At 45.6% G+C, this 16,121-nt stretch overlaps 1 protein-coding gene across 4 annotated transcripts in view; it reads right to left on the reverse strand.

Moving 5' to 3' along the window:
- lyst (lysosomal trafficking regulator) overlaps positions 1 to 16,121 on the reverse strand; it is a 50,257-nt gene that overhangs the window by 1,707 nt on the left and 32,429 nt on the right. For all 4 annotated transcript variants that reach the window (XM_057342837.1, XM_057342838.1, XM_057342839.1 and 1 more), the window contains 30 exons: positions 15,524 to 16,097; positions 14,867 to 15,047; positions 14,491 to 14,660; positions 14,122 to 14,352; positions 13,369 to 13,535; positions 13,139 to 13,291; positions 12,353 to 12,544; positions 11,967 to 12,151; positions 11,579 to 11,788; positions 11,190 to 11,366; positions 10,299 to 10,375; positions 9,572 to 9,760; positions 9,341 to 9,486; positions 9,122 to 9,215; positions 8,978 to 9,039; positions 8,773 to 8,828; positions 8,548 to 8,700; positions 8,116 to 8,360; positions 7,934 to 8,000; positions 7,331 to 7,487; positions 6,628 to 6,768; positions 5,571 to 5,788; positions 5,266 to 5,496; positions 4,995 to 5,184; positions 4,431 to 4,567; positions 1,822 to 1,920; positions 1,093 to 1,232; positions 593 to 690; positions 344 to 500; positions 46 to 117 (listed from right to left, as the gene is read on the reverse strand). In XM_057342837.1, the coding sequence (XP_057198820.1) occupies positions 46 to 117; positions 344 to 500; positions 593 to 690; positions 1,093 to 1,232; positions 1,822 to 1,920; positions 4,431 to 4,567; positions 4,995 to 5,184; positions 5,266 to 5,496; positions 5,571 to 5,788; positions 6,628 to 6,768; positions 7,331 to 7,487; positions 7,934 to 8,000; positions 8,116 to 8,360; positions 8,548 to 8,700; positions 8,773 to 8,828; positions 8,978 to 9,039; positions 9,122 to 9,215; positions 9,341 to 9,486; positions 9,572 to 9,760; positions 10,299 to 10,375; positions 11,190 to 11,366; positions 11,579 to 11,788; positions 11,967 to 12,151; positions 12,353 to 12,544; positions 13,139 to 13,291; positions 13,369 to 13,535; positions 14,122 to 14,352; positions 14,491 to 14,660; positions 14,867 to 15,047; positions 15,524 to 16,097 (4,969 nt within the window). The remainder of the gene's footprint in view (positions 1 to 45; positions 118 to 343; positions 501 to 592; positions 691 to 1,092; positions 1,233 to 1,821; positions 1,921 to 4,430; positions 4,568 to 4,994; positions 5,185 to 5,265; positions 5,497 to 5,570; positions 5,789 to 6,627; positions 6,769 to 7,330; positions 7,488 to 7,933; positions 8,001 to 8,115; positions 8,361 to 8,547; positions 8,701 to 8,772; positions 8,829 to 8,977; positions 9,040 to 9,121; positions 9,216 to 9,340; positions 9,487 to 9,571; positions 9,761 to 10,298; positions 10,376 to 11,189; positions 11,367 to 11,578; positions 11,789 to 11,966; positions 12,152 to 12,352; positions 12,545 to 13,138; positions 13,292 to 13,368; positions 13,536 to 14,121; positions 14,353 to 14,490; positions 14,661 to 14,866; positions 15,048 to 15,523; positions 16,098 to 16,121) is intronic.

A 16,121-nucleotide genomic window follows, 5' to 3' on the forward strand; every position in this document is an offset into this window, starting at 1 on the left:
AAATCCGAGCTGTCACACAGGTGTGTCGTGTAGACGAGACTGTACCTTATGATAGGCCTGTTAGACTTGGGGAAGGTGATTTCTCTGACTGGCTTCAGGTCCCATGTGCTCCACAATCTGAGCGTGAGAGCAGAAGAGAGAGACAAGAGTAAAATGTACAGACACGGGAAGAGACCTGAAACGCAAGGCATTTTGGGAATGAACTAATTCAACACATTTTTCCACATAGTGGAAAAAGTCAAAATCAGACAAAACGTGTGCTTTATTTGAGGGCTGACGGTAACAAACAAATGCGGTGTGTCCTGTGACGCACAAAGAAAAGAATAATCAACTTAATTTTTACCTGACCACACCGTTCTCCAGACCTCCAGCGATCACGTTGACCGACACGCCCTCCGGCTGATTGGAAAACGCAACCGAGCAGATGATCTCTCGACAATGAACGTGACCAATCAAATCTCCGTTAATGGTCCACAGTCGTAAATCACTTCCTCCACCCACTGTGGACATTAACAACACGACTGCTGCTTTAAATCATGAACTACATAAACTGATAAAAGACTACACAACTTCGCATTCTTGCCGTTTTTACCTGAATCACAAACAGTGGCGATGTCTCCGGTGGTCTCACTGGCTGACACTGCGTTCACTGGACTCTTATGACCCGTCAGACTCTGCACATAACACAACCTGACAAGAGAAAAACATCCCGTCAACTCCCGTAACCTCACGACAGCGTCTGCAAAACCTTCAAAGACTGATTGTTACCACACACAAAATGACATTCACGTGTCATGAGCAAAATCTTATGCTTTGTGAGTTTATTATGGCAATGCAAGTACATATTTACCTTACAGAACTATTCCGCAATGCTTATTTACTGAATTTGAAACGTTTTATTATAAACGTGGCATCAGTGCAAGAGCAGCTTCACATTACGTAATACTGGATTAAATGCTTTTGGCCGACGCTTTTGTGACTTTAAGATACACATTTAATCAGTATGTGTCATCCATGTTTCTTTGTTTTTTAATAAATAAATTCCAACGAAAGGCACGAAACGTCTCCATCGCAGCAAAAGAACTAACAGACCTGTTGAGGTCCCACAGGATGCAGGTGCCGTCTCTGCTAACACTGATGAGGATGCTGTAGGGTTGACAGACGAACAGGCCCGTGACCTCCGCCGTGTGACCGTACAGATGAACCTGAGACTCCACCTCCATCTCTGTCGGCTGGAGAAGAAAATGTCATAAGAAACTTTAATGATCACGCTTTCAAAGGAAGAGAACTGAAGGGTGAGGGGTTTGCTAACGGCCGCCGTGAGCATAAAGCCCAGCGACTGCGTTTGCAGTGCAGAATAACCAAAGCACAACGTATATCTTTAAACAACAGTTTAAAATGCATTATTCACTGAAATGATTCACGTCTGGACGGGTCAGGTCTGAAAAGGTCACGCTATGCTCTCAGCGTGTGGAAAAGGACATTCTGTGAAATTGCAACGAAGCCGGTTTGACATCGGGCTGAGGGCTAGCAAACCACCACAGTTTCTTTCGGTTTGCATGAAGCAATCCTTTAAATGTCAGAAAGATTCATTTAAGCGGCAGCTGTTATCAATGAGCGTTTGAAAGAGCCGTCTGATGGCCAGACTTCAGCCCACCTGTGGGCCGCTGGAAATGTGTTTCTAGGGCAACCGGGAGATGACTAACAAGGCCACTACAAACAGTATGTGTGTGTGTGTAGGTGCTCTACGGGGAGTGATAATGGACGTGGGCGGCCGCGTGGGTGAGGGAGAAGGGGGAGCGTGTTGCCATGGTTACGTACCATGGTGGTGGTGAAGCGGTTGCTGTAGGCGGTAATGACTCCGCACTTGCTGCCCGTAAACAGCTGACAACTGTCCGGCACCCAGGCGCAGCTAGTCACCTGATGAGAAGCAGACGAGATGAGAAAACAAAGATCGTGGAGGAAGACGACGCTTCATTAATGCAACACAGAATGAAATCATTGACTATATAAAACACCATACAGTCAGCAGGGGGAGCAAACGTGTGACGTACAGAGTCAGCTGGGTATAGAAGACTATTAGCTGTGCCAAAAATACTGGTAACTTTGGTTCAGTGTCAATGCTTAAAAAAGAATCAAAGTAAATTATTCACGTTTATGTATTTGGCAGAAGCTTTGATCCGGTGATTTACAGTGCGTTCAACATATACAATTTTATTGATCGGTATGTGCTCCCTGGGAGTTAAACCCACAACCTTTGCATTGCTCATGCAATGCTCTTCAAACTAGTGTTGTAGTCGAGACTACCTAAACCTAAACCTAAACCGAGACCAAGACCAGCACTCCTAAAATTCATCTTAAAGATCCACAAAACACTAAAAAGTCATAATTGCAGAATCATGCGTTCTAACCGTTCTTATCTATTTAGTAGCAAAATAAGTGTGTGTTGCTCATAAATGAACAAAAGTTCTGATTTGTTCTAGATTTGTTTGGGACTAGACAAAATGGAACAAAAACTCGTGTTCGTAATTGTGTGTAAAATTGAAGTCACTTGGGCTACGTTCATACAGCACCAGAATTCGGTTGTCAGTCCTGTATTTGAGTTCTTAATACGGTTGTGTTCACACGAGTTTGACAACCGTTTCTTGAGTTAACCGAAGGTATAACCGAACTCACACCTTTAAATTTTCGGGACTCACAACCGCATGTGCGGAGAAGCCCTGCTGTGTGAACGGAATCGTACTGGACAACTAGCCCAGCGTTCCATTCCGAAGTGATCATCCCTATGCCCTACTCCCTTCGAAGAGTAAATCTCTTTATGTGTAAACTCTACAGGGAAAAACGCAATTGTATCTCCTAATTTGTCCGTTTAAAATTCACTTGGCAAAAGGAGCGATAAAAACAACAACATTTATTTGGAGTGACGTTTTGTATGGTGTCCCCTTTTCGGAAGGTCCCTTCGGAGGGCGATATATCCCGTTTGGAACGCACCGCTTGTCTGTCACGTCATGTGACGTATTCACGTGCAGAAGTTTCACGCCGTTAATGACTGGTTGTAGTGAGTGAATCAGTGCAGAACTCTTTAGCAATGTTGTGGACTGTTGATCTTCCAACGCCGAACAGGTGTGCAATGGTGTGGTATTCCACAAGCGTCCCTAGACGCCAGAGGGCGATTGCGATTATTTTCTGCACACATATTGCTCGTCGCATCTGGGTGTTGCTGCATTTCGCAATGTGAGCTCTAGCAATTCACAGAGACAAAGATAGGAATTGTGCGTCATGCATACATTTTGCAGTTGTGGCCTAATGGTTAGAGAGTCGGACTCATGACCAGAAGGTTGCCGGTTCGATTCCCAGGGCCGGCGGGTAACGACTGAGGTGTCCTTGAGCAAGGCCCCTACTTGCTCCCCGGGCGCTGCAGTGATAGCTGCCCACTGCTCCGGGGGTACGTGTGTTCACCTCTTGCTGTGCGTGTGTTCACTACTCTCTGGATGGGTTAAATGCAGAGGTCACATTTCGTTGCCTTGTACTTGTACATGTGCAATGACAATAAATTGAATCTAAAAATCTAAAAAAAAATCTAAATTTTCAATCCAGTCACTCTCCTCCACCGGAGTTGCTCCCACCAGTTCTGCGGTCTGAGAGCAACCCACATTGTGCGCTCAGCCGTTAGTGCTGTGTTTAAAAACAAATGGGTTTAAAGTAAAAAAAATTGTCTCAGCTGCTGTCCGTGTCTGTTTATTACGTCTTTGCGAATAAAATCGTGCCTAGTTTTGCTATATAGCACTAAATCCATTGCGATAATGTCTGTAGTATGCACCATCTTTCATGTGTATGTCTGTCACTATGGTTACAAGCGTCGTGTGCGAATACCATACAGGCTTGAGTTCGGTTTCTCGTTCAAACAGACAGTATACAAGCTGCAACTTTAAACCGGTGTGTGAACAGGACATTTCGAGACTCACGCCTGTAAGTAAATACGGTTGTCAATCCTAAAAAGTGACTGTATGAACGTACCCTTATTAACTCGTGGTTTATTGAACGATTGTATAAAATCAATATTGCGTTTTAAGATCACGTCAATACAAAAAACAAGATCTCATACAAGTACTTTTTTTGCAACCTCTTACCAGCACAAGTAATAACAAAAGAAAACAAATAAGAAACAAGTCACTGATTGAAGTTGACTGTTAACACATCAATCAGACAATGCACCAGCACTTTAGCATCATTCCCACAGTTGTGGTCTTGAAATAAAATCCAGAGACCACTACGTCTGAGACCAATGCAAGAACGAGACCAAAGACAGTCGAGACTGATCAAAAGACCATAAAAAAATGGACCGGTCTCGAGCACTACAACCCTATCATCAACTGAGCAACAGGAACAGGAACAAAAGTGTTAGAAAAGAGCACATGATGAGCTCTGACCTGGAGCAGCGGTGAGCACTGGATGAAGTTGATGGGCGGCTCGCTCTGTTTGCTCTTCAGACGCACCATGTTGTCACTGTAGCCCCAGCTGAGAATGGCCGACCACTGAATGTCTGTGCTGTGCATGCTCCTGACACCTGACGACAGACCAGAAACATCTCACACACTCCCTCCACGCACGGGTCATACATCTATACACTGACACAAGATTTACAGTAAAAACATCTGTATTGACAAATGAAGAGTTTGGCTCCAAAACGCGATAAACGTTCACAGACCATGTTTAATCTCATTGCCATTTAATATTTAATTTATTCATTCATTTGCATGAGCGGCTCATCTGTGGAGTTTGATTGGATGCATGGTCTTTGATGTTCTCCTCTCTTTAAAAGCCGACACAACCATTTAGTTGTAATCTCAGCTCTGCGCGACTATATCAAGGCCGCATTTGATCATTTGTATAATTCAAGCCACCACCAGACGTCATTTTAGGCGAGTGACGACATGCTTGATAGAGTTTGTGTTGTCACGTTTAAGCATGCGTGTTGTGTGTGTTCTCTAAACCTTGCTCCTTGCTGTAGATCATCATGAGGCAGAAGTTGCGGGACAGGCCGCAGATGGCGCGTGTGGGCAGGGCCAGCAGAGAGCCGAAGCGTTCGCCGTGAGGTTGACTGAAACAGACCACTGGGTCTGGAGCGCTGGGGGAACCCACATACTCGCCCCATTTCAAGCCCTTTATCCACGGCAGAGGACTCTACGAACCACACAAGAGAGAGAGTTGATTTAGGACCTTCATGTAAAAATACTAAGACTGCAGTGTGTTTTGCGACTGTACCGGATAAACGGCGTCTTTGGGCTGCTCGCGGGTCTCTCTGAAGGCCAGCTGCACCAGGAGACCCATGGCTGCAGGCAGTTCTCCATCAGAAATGAGCTTACTGACGGCTCGGCTGATGTGGGAGGAGCTAAACAGCTGTCTGGGGGTCTGGCCGTATGTTTTTATCATGGTCTCTAGAGCTCGACGCTGCACTGGATCTTCAACAGCAGACACATCCATGCCAAAGTAAGTCTGAAAAATATGAATAACCGTCATGAAAACAATGTGACACAAGCGTGTTAAAGCGTGCGATGATAATGACGTACCGCGGGATGGAAAACATTGATGGCCTGAACGGCAGCTTTGCCCTTCTGCTTGAGTCCGAACACCAGGTCGATCCACTGACACAGCGTCTGAGAGACCTGATCCGACTCCAGAGCCTGTCTGTGAATCAGGATGAAGAGTCGCGGGTCGTTCCGGGCCCAGGGCGGCAGGTTCACGTGATTCACCCGCTCGCTGTTCTGACGCACGCCAAAGTCAAAACCTGCCGGAGGGGGAAGTGGGGAAATACCAGGGTAACATTAGAAGAACATGCTAATGAAAGGGCACGTCTGGAATATTTTAACATGAATTAATGCTGCTGGTATCATTACATTAAAATGATAAACGCCACATCATTAAAAGACCAAAACGCTTCTACATTCAATACGAAAGTAATTCCCGCGCCTCATAATGATCGACGTCTTATAAAGCGATTTGATTGGTCTGTTCAAGTTATTACATTTAAATAGAATCTGGCACTCATAGAAAAGTAGTTGAAGACCCCTGATCTACTACTTCCGGTAGTGCAGAATGGTGCACACTCTAACGACTGATATTACCCACAACTCACTGCGAGAAGGTGGAGTTTAGTGACGCTCCACTGCATTGATACAATGAAATAAAAAATTTGCCACATAAATTAAGAAATGTGAGTATACAGTAAACATTACATACAACATTTTGAATGAATAAACACTTAAATGCAAAGAAGAGATGTATTTTGATGTTCGTGACAGTTAAGGATCACGGTGTCATCTAGGCAACAATGGCCACTTCCATTTCGTGGTACATGACACTTTTACATGACAAAAACAGTACATACTGTACTTTAAGGGCATAGTATAAGTAGGCGAATTGGGATGCATGGTTCATTTAAGCATCGTTCTTCTTCTATTAAAATCTTTGAGATCAATTCTTCTCATTATCAATTTCTCACTGTAATAAAGTATGTACAGTTTTTTCCCCTAATGCATTTCTCGTTAATCTTGTAAGGCAACACAATAAACACAAACACAATGAATCAATCTCACAAGTTAAAATAAGATGGACAGAATCTCCCACCTTCTCTGTTGACCAGAAACTCGGGCAGGTAGAAGAACTCTGGGATCAGCTCTTTAACATCCGTCATAGACTCGAACGACGAGAGACGCCACGTGGTGTTCATGGAGTGGAACGTTCGGTCAGGAATATCAAAGCTCTGGTCTGTGACAAACACAAAACCTTTCATCAGTTTCCATGTAATCAGACACGGAAAAACCAACTGCGTTAAAAATAGAGAACGAAAGAAAGATGAACATAAAGAGGTTGATGAAAGAGGCTAATGCATGTAGCGCGAGACTTCAGAAAGACTCTTTTCAATGAAGGCTTTAAAAGCGTCGTACTGAACCTCGCCGTGGACGAGCGACACACAGGTGCTGTTAAATATTCAAAGAGGAGTGACGTGGATGTGTAATTGTTAAGGCAGATGTAGAAAAGACTGAACGAGCTGCACCTGTGATCACGGTCTCTTATGAAGTAATGAACACAAATTCAATCCGTCTTGAGGGGCGTCATGCTGGAGTTACAGCATTTAAAATCATTTCAAGACCCATCATGAATGTGGACCACAGCAGATGCAATATCAAACTTTTTATACTTTACATTTCGCTTAATATACAGCAATACAGTATGAGATGTTTTATATAGTTTGGTTAAAATGAAGAAGAGTAACATGCATACAGATGTCACATAAACAAGCACATAAAACCTGCAGTCATTCTCTGACCTTGATAGGCCAGAAACATCTTTGTGAAGGGAGGCAGACGGACGAGGAAGTGCAGCACCGTGCCGCTGTTAGAGTAGTGAGAGCCGTAGTGGTAGGGTTGAACGGGCGGCATGGGGTCGTCCTCTCTCTTGCCCTTCTTATACTCCTCCTCCAGATACTGTTGAGCAGAACAATGTCACTTACACCCCACCACATCAGCACCGTGAGCATTATGGGTAAAGAACGGAAAGCGTTAAGCAGTCACGTGCAGATGGAATCACTGAACTGAAACAGACACTCGTATCATATGTGCCTGATGTCAGGACTGCTTCGAGTATGTCGGTAAGCAAACAATGTGCCACTTTTAAGAAGCAGACAGATGGTGAGGGATATACTGTATGTGATGCTCAGAATCCATCCAAAGAGCATTTCTCAATTACTGCCTACTTCTCAGTGTGTCAAGTATGAAGCCCTCATGCGTTTGGAGCGGCAGTTAGAGAAGACTAAACAGCCTTGAAAACGCTGCCTATGAAGGCAGCACACTGGGTTTGGAACACTTCCACAGTGTGATTGGTTAACAGGAGCTGATGGAAACAGGAATTAGACCCCGTGGAGCTGCTGTACCCTGTAATTGTCCACATAACGGTCTTCCTTCTCTTTAGACTGCACGGCGATGGGCTTGCTGAGGTTCCTGTGACATCACAAACAGACAAAACCACACAAGGGCAGGTGAACTTCTACAGATGAGCAACTTTAAAATGTGCTAGCATTAATATCAGTAGTGTTTGAAGCGGGTGGGTTGTGACCTGTAAATGGAGGCGTCTTGCAGGTCCAGAATTTCGCTGACGTAGTCTCGCAGGATGAAGGGAAAGACGGGATACTGCATGAGGTCATTGAACGAGCGGCCGGCGTGCTTGTTGAGATGGGTGAGGTACTCAAAGTTGGTTATCTGTCCTGAGCTCCACAGGTGCGTGAGCGCGCTGATGTTGCCGTATTCCAGCAGGTTGGGCAGATTTGAGGTCAGGATGTTGTGATAGACGTCATCGCGGAACTGAGACGTATACAGCAGAATAAAGAGTCTGAGGTCGACAAATCAAGCTACAACATTATGCGTACTCCAGACACACCGCGCTACCCATCATTCATTAAGAGATCATGTGATCTTAACATAAAGACCTTCATATGAATCACGTGTCTTGATGTAAAACTGTAACTGTCGTCTGACAATGAGGTTTCACCTTGGTGGTGTCAAACGCGAGCAGCAGCGTCCTGCCGTTGGTGAGGAAGATCTCCACAGCGTTGTCTCTGAGCTGCCACCAGCGCTTGTGCACCTCCTTTATCTCCTCATACGTCCACGAGAAGGAAGCGGGCTCCGTCTCTCCATGAGGTGTCTGGCGAAACGACACGTCTTCAACTTCAAAAAAACGCACGCGTGTCTCACGACGTGCAGCAATGAAACTTACCTGATTCTCATGATTCTCGGCTACATTCTCCTCCACAAAGTACATCCCAGACTTCCCTACAGACACAGAAGAGGGCACGTGAAAGAGACAGAGCTGAAGTGTGTTTAAAGGCTCTGACCCCATGTGCCGCTGACCGTTCAGTGAGCAGCTGATGACATCACATGATGCGATGTCAAACTTTGGATTAAATTCGAGAAAGTCTCACCAAGCAACAGTTCTCCTGCAGTCTCTCTAGAGGGCGCCACACTTACACATCTTCTGGTGAACCTGGACGGCGACAACGAACCGCTCTTTAATATTCTGTGCACTGAATCGACAGACTGCAGTTGGTTTAGTCACGGACGAGTACCTGATGGGTTCGCTGGTGGCTTTGTCCTTCACGATGGATGAGGAAGAGTGAGTTTTATCCTCAAACAGGAAGGCCAGCGGAGTTTTGATGGCATCTGTGATGAGATCACACGCATGAGGACAATAAACAAGATCAATGAAAGCAGTCAGCTCTTATAGCTGACAAACACAAACACCCTCTTTACAAAATTAAACCAAAAAATAAAACCCGTCAAGTGACCGTCAAGTTTGCGTCTGTCTTTGAGCAGATATTTGTTGGGGATGGTCAGGTAGCAGCGCTGCAGGCGTCTCCTCTCTCTGTTTGGCCCTTCAGTGGGATCCAGCTGCCATGAGGTGGGGTAAGACGACTGATCGTACCACACCGCCCTAACACACACATGAAACGCTTCTTGTATTCCAGTTCCTCTCATGTGTGAGTGGTTTGCATTGGTGTATGTGAGCGAGCTCTGACCTGTCGTGAGTCAGCTGTTGGACCAGTTCCTGCCAGTGCCGGCTGGCGCTCAGGTCCGTCTTATACAGGCCTCTGATGTGCTGCATGACTTTCTTCCTCTCCATGCCCTGTCTCAGAGACACGCTCTGAGTGATGTCCGCTGCGATCTTCGAGATGTCCTTCGACTTCCCTTCCAACCTCTGCAGCAGACTGACATCCACAACACAATCATTGGAGGTCTACACGCTTGTAGGGATGTAACGATTCACTCAGCTCACGATGCGATGCGATTCACGATTCTGATCTCACGATGCGATTTATTCACGATTTACTCACGATTTATTTTAAAAAAATGAGTTGAAACAAATTAGAAATGAACAACTTCCCTTGCATTATTTCTTAAATGCTTCACGTTTCTTTGCATAATAAAATAATGTTTCATTTCAAATAACAAAAGTAAACTGCGATTTTATAACAAATTAATAATAGAAAAAGTCTCTTTAATATAAACAAACTAATACGGTCTGTGCTTTTCTTGGATTTTTTTGCATTTAAGAAATATCAGCATCCACGTTTAGGTTTGCAGTGAAAATAGCGGCCCCTGCTGTTCAAAGAATGTATTGCGATTCAGTTCAAGCCTCAACCGATTTGAATCGTCACTCATTATAACCGATTTTCAACCGGCTCACGGTGAATCATTACATCCCTACACGCTTGTCTTTTCTATTAGTTTGTATAAAGTGCTCACCTCCTCTGAGTGTTAGCCAGCTTCTTTTCCCAAGCTCCTTTGCTGGTTTTTGCCTCAGATTCATATTTCAATTGCTCCTTTACAGAATCAGTGATAGGGCTTCAGTTATACAACAAACCAGTATAGAATATGACCACTGATCTATAATAAATGACTGGATTGCACCTAGAACGCTAAACCAACAGCAGGATCGCGCCGCCATCTTGGTATGCCCAACTGATAGAGAGCGCCATTGACTTACAGTCAAAATGACGATCGAAAATAACCCGTTTTCAGCTTATTAGGTGCGCGATAAGTTTTTAGTTCACATGTGTGTTTAAATTAATTCTTACTTCTGATGTTTATGTTTATTTCGGGCAGAATTGCGACGTATAGACATCAATGTATAGAAGGTGAGTGTGTATTGACACTGTTGTAACAGCACATGTGTAACTGTTTAGAAATAACGCATTATGACTTAAAGAACATCGTTTTTACAGCCTGTATTAATGTGTTTTTAGATTTCAGAATAAGCACATTTCTCATTTGTTGAGGTGTCTCGTTAGTCTGCTGATCTGATATGTACGCTACTGTAATGAAAATGAACGTAGCTCACGCTATATCTAATAAGACGGAAAAACTCCCGACTTTAAATAATGAACCATTTAGACTTTAGACTGGTAAGTAACTGTTTTATCATTAATATGTGATAAATCCCCATTAATTTAATAGAGCGTTTGGGCACACCAACATGGCGGCGCGGCAGCTTCAGTGTAATGATGTCATGAGCAATCCAGTCATTTATATAGATCTGTGAATAAAACTGTATTACTGAACCAGAAACATGTCAAACATGATCATGAAACTGTATGAGAACATGAGTGTGATGAGAGTGTTTGTGGGATTGCCCACCTCTCTGATGGCTTTCAGGAGGTCTGGTTTGGCTGGAACGTTGGGTTGGACACAGCGGTGACCACACAGTTTCAGAGCTGTCATGAAGGTGTTCCCAGCGGCATGCTCTTCTCTGCTCAGAGCGTCTCTGTGATCGTGTAACAGCTCATACAGATACAGAGCCAGTTTGGGTCCGTGCTAATAACCCACACAAAGAAAGGCCTCAATATTATTATTCTAACTGAATTACATTTCACAGACATGAACGATACCACAAAATCATGCAAGTCTTTGTTGGATGGATGTTATAAAGTATGCGTTTCATTCAGATTACAACTATTTTTTCTTCGTATTGACTTGCACGGATGAACTGTTCACCACAAACACAAAATGAAATTCTGTGTGCTCACCTCCAGGCCGGGACTGAGGCATTCTCTGAGGATCTCAGAGTAGCTTTGCTCATGGACAAACTCTAGTGCCTCCTTCCTGTCCTCCAGAGGAACTGCAGGACTGAGCATGTGGACCAGCACGCGGCCGATCTGGACTCTGAATGTGTCGCGACAGGACCACAGGATTCTCTTCCACTGCTGGCGAGGAGCGCCGCCACGGCCGGAGCTGCCCTGAGGACGCAAACCATCACAAGATCTCAGCATATAACATACTGATCGCTTTAAATAGTTCATCCTAACAGAACACAAGGGTATCATTTATATAAACATGCAGCAGCAGATATGTTGCTTAGTAACATAAGTAAATGAAAGCAAATCTGTCTTTTATAGAAATTCTGTAGTTACTAACCAAGCTGATCTTTATGCCCTCCATCATGAGTTTGAGGACATCTTTGCGGAAGGTCTTCATGTTTCCTGGCGGGGTTGGGGTGGATGGCGTCTCCTCGGCCGTATGTTCGCCAGGCAACTGCATGGACGCCTGGTGTTCAGGAGACTCAGGGAAGTTCAGGAGGTCAAAGAAATCCTGGTTGTTGTCTGACGAACAACGAGAAACCAGAAGGTTTGTGTCAGCGTAGCACTTCTAAATCTACTACATCACTGCATTTCATTCTAATTTATGTCCTTTTATCCATCACATTTGAAATATATTTATATGCGCTTACAGTAAATGAATTTAAACCTTGTTAATTTGTGTTCGATTAATTATTAAGCATGACAAGCGTTCCCATTGTGTACCTTGATAGATAAATCTGTTAACAGCCAGAACCACAAGCCTCTGCAGTCGCTGGACTAACTCTGTCTCGCTGGCTCTGATGGGGTTCTCCTGACTCATCCTGCGCTGCATCATTTGCGTGAGTTCATCGCTGGCCACGGAGCGCATTCGCGTCAGCAACGAGTCCGACTGTGCCAGCGAGAACCGCCTTCGACCTGCCCAACACACGTGTGTAGTGAACACAACAACATACATACTGCACTGACGGTGACAGCATCCCACCGCCAGACAAACACACAGTGTCATATACATTAGCACACACGCAGGCACCAGTAGTCCACGACACTGGGCGGATTAGCTGCAGACATGCGGTTAAAGTCAGCTCGCTGCACACAGACACACATCCCCTGAAACAGACGGGATGCTGTCGTCCATCTGAGCAGACTTCTGGTCGATGGCTACCTGCGTCTGAGGGGAACATGTAGGAGTTTGCTCCAGGAGGGGAGGGGAGGGGGGAGTCCTGGGACAGGAAGGTGAACGGGGTGGGCAGAGGAATCAGGCCGTATGAAGAGTAGTGTTGCCGGGGGATACGGGGGATTATGGCGTCTTTCAGGTCCATTAAACCTTGAGCGTGAGTGAAGGTATCGATACAACACAAACACATGAACGGTCAAGAGTAACATATGAAGATGATGGATGAAGACAACATTAATGAAGACACCACACACGTGTGCAGGGTGCACAGAGGACGTATATAGATATCAAAGTAATAGTTCATACAGAAATGAAAACTGTTATTGTCTTCATACCTGCGATGCTCTTGCGCTTCTGCTGGAGAGCGTGATGTGGTGAGGCGGGGACGTGCACATAGCTGCTAGATTTCTGAGGGTCCTGATTGGCCGTTGTCTTGATGAAATCAACGGCGGCCTGGATCGCCCGAAACTGCAGCGCCATGGCCATTTCTGTCAGGAAGAGAGAAGTTATCATTGCGTGCGCTTCTATGACACGTGTTGTGTATCTTTGCCGTAACTTTCTTTACCCTGCGTGCGACGAACTTTGCTGGTCTGCATGAAGCCCAACAGCGTGATGAGGTCCTCAATAATGCGAAAGTACTGAGAACCCGAGGAACTACAAGAGTGGATGGTGACCGCCACCAACAGCTGCTGAACGTCACAAACCACCAGCTTGTAATCATTGGGAGGAATCCTACAGACACAGAGTTCACATGTGTCATTCATAACATCACAGAATGACAAACAATAACGAAACCCTGTGGAGGCTGCCAAGTGAATATGCAGCATCTTTAAATATTTTGTGATTTTTACGGTGCTACTTTGGTTTATGGAGTGTCCTACAACAAGTTTACGTACATACAAGGTGTAAAAACCCTTTCATTTTCTAATAATAGGCAGTTATTATTACCTTTCTTCTTAACTGACTCTCGAATGATTCGTTATGCGATTCATCTGTCTAAGCCCCTCCTTTTGGTCAGCCTACTCCGATCTAATTGGTCAGACGGTCTAGTCTGCTGTGATTGGTCTACCGCGTACAGTGTTGCAAATGGAACGCATGCGGGCATTACACCGAGTGACGCAATCTGACACAGAACTGAAGTTAGAACGACAGACGACTCGTTCACGTGATTCAGAGAATAACTTTGTTATTCGTTCACTTTTGGCTTTACAACTTGGCAGACTGCTTACATTCACACACGGCGACATTACCCACTGCATGACATGTCATTTTAAGGACCTCTTTAAAGTTTTTACACTCATGGAAAGAGGATGGTTACCCGTTCTCCAGTCCGTTGAGGGTGGAGAGCGTGTTGAAGAGCACATAGAGCAGGCCGTGATCCAGCAGGATGTCAGCCAGCTTCGGGCAGGTGTTGAGGAGCTGTAACAGCACACACAGACTGTTGTGCACTAGTGAGTTCTCGTACAGAGAGTTCTCCAGAAGACCCAGCACAGGTATAATACAACGCTTCCGGAACGGGGAGATGTTCTCCATGTCCTCTAGATCCAGACTGTGAGCAGAGAACACAACGAATAATGCTCATCACTGACGTGAGCTAAATACTGTAGTAGAACCAAAAAACAGCATGAGGAACTGCAACGTGTGTACATAAATCAACAAAATAATAGTCGGTTATTTGTATACTCACTCCTCCTCCAGCCCCACCGGTCGGCCAAACAGCATTTCCAGAAAACACTCGAGCAGGCCGGGAGAGCCCTGGTGGAGATACAGCTGATTGGCCAACAGTGAGAAGCCGTGGTTCTTCAGAAACTTCTCCTTCTGCTCCTTCTGAGCGCGGCTGAAGTACGCATCCAGCAGCTACACGGTCCATACACGATGACACGAAAACACAGATTATTACCAGCTGAACAAATCGACTACTTCATATCAGCTGACAAGCCACAGCGGTGGACTTTCTGTGATAAATGACAAGTTATGGTGTCTGAAAACGTACTTTTCCTGACACAGATCAATAATGTTTAACGTAAAATGTTGATGTTGTGCATTGAAAAAAAAGAAGAGACCTTCATGACGCCCTGCTGTATGAGAGGAGAAGAGTGATTGACCAGCACGAGGAGAGCCTCCGGGTGGATGAGTTTGTCCATCACGTCCTCCAGCAGGAGGTCTGGCAGAAGAAGCAGAACTCCTCTTAACAGATCATACAACCCACAGCAGATCAGAACCAGACAGTCCTCTGCACTGGACCTAAACAACACAAAAAACAGAAATCATTATCTGATGGGCATCATTCTTACACCCTGTTCAGACACCCAGCGACAAAGCGAGTCGATGTCATGTATTTCAATGGAGAGCCGGCGACACGAGCAACAGGAAGTGGGTGTGTCTAGCGACGCGATAAAATTTGCTCAACTTTATGCAAATGATGAGCGACTTTCGGTAACGACTTTCAATAGGAATAAAGCAGCGGAGCTCACGTCATCCATCTCTCATCAGTTACTGCAGGGTTTGAAATGTTACTAGAGCAACCAAAGCTAGGAACACCTTCTAACGACCTCGTAGCAACAGACTAGCGACACACAGCGACACGGTCGCTGGTGGTCTGAACGCACCTTTAGATGTATCAGTTATCCAACACTGTTAAAAGAAGGAAAGTTACTGGAACACGAATGAATTGAAGGACAGATTAAATTGGTGTTAGCTTTATATGTGATGACGCACACCTGTCATTACTGGAGTCTGCCTTGCTGTGTCTGTCATAACCGGGCGAGTACGTGTAGCTCTCCCAGTCGTCCGGTGGGGCGGCGCGGTCAGCCACGCTGGGCCAGCGTCCGATCACCAGAGAGCCGTTCTGTGCTGGAAAGGCCAAACCCAAACTCGCAAGATTACTGTTACTCCTCTGGAATGATTGGATTCCCTTCAAGCTGTCCGGTCGCCGTGGCGCGTCCTCGCTCGCCCAATCGAAATGATCTTCTGACTCCACTGGGCTGCCCGCCTGCCCATCGTGCTCCTCCTCTATGCTGATGGAGGGTGTTCGGATTCCGCCCTCCCCACCGCCGACGTCCTGAGAGTCGCAAATGGTCTTTGCTGATTCACAGCTGCTGAGAAGCTGCTCGTCCCGTTTCAGGGTCTCTGTGCTGCCCAGGGAGACGCCCTCCTCTGGCCCGGCGGACCCCGTCAAGCTCCCGCGAGTCCGTCGAGGTGTGAGTGCTGGAGACGAGTGAGGAGAGGGGCCGACGCTTGGGGGCCGCAGTGACAGTTCTTCATCTGCGTGCTCTGGGGAGGAAGGGTGATGTGCTGTGGGGCAAAGACATGTCACTC

This window comes from Triplophysa rosa, linkage group LG9 (genome assembly GCF_024868665.1).
Source record: "Triplophysa rosa linkage group LG9, Trosa_1v2, whole genome shotgun sequence".
In the NCBI taxonomy this organism is placed as follows: Eukaryota; Metazoa; Chordata; class Actinopteri; order Cypriniformes; family Nemacheilidae; genus Triplophysa; species Triplophysa rosa.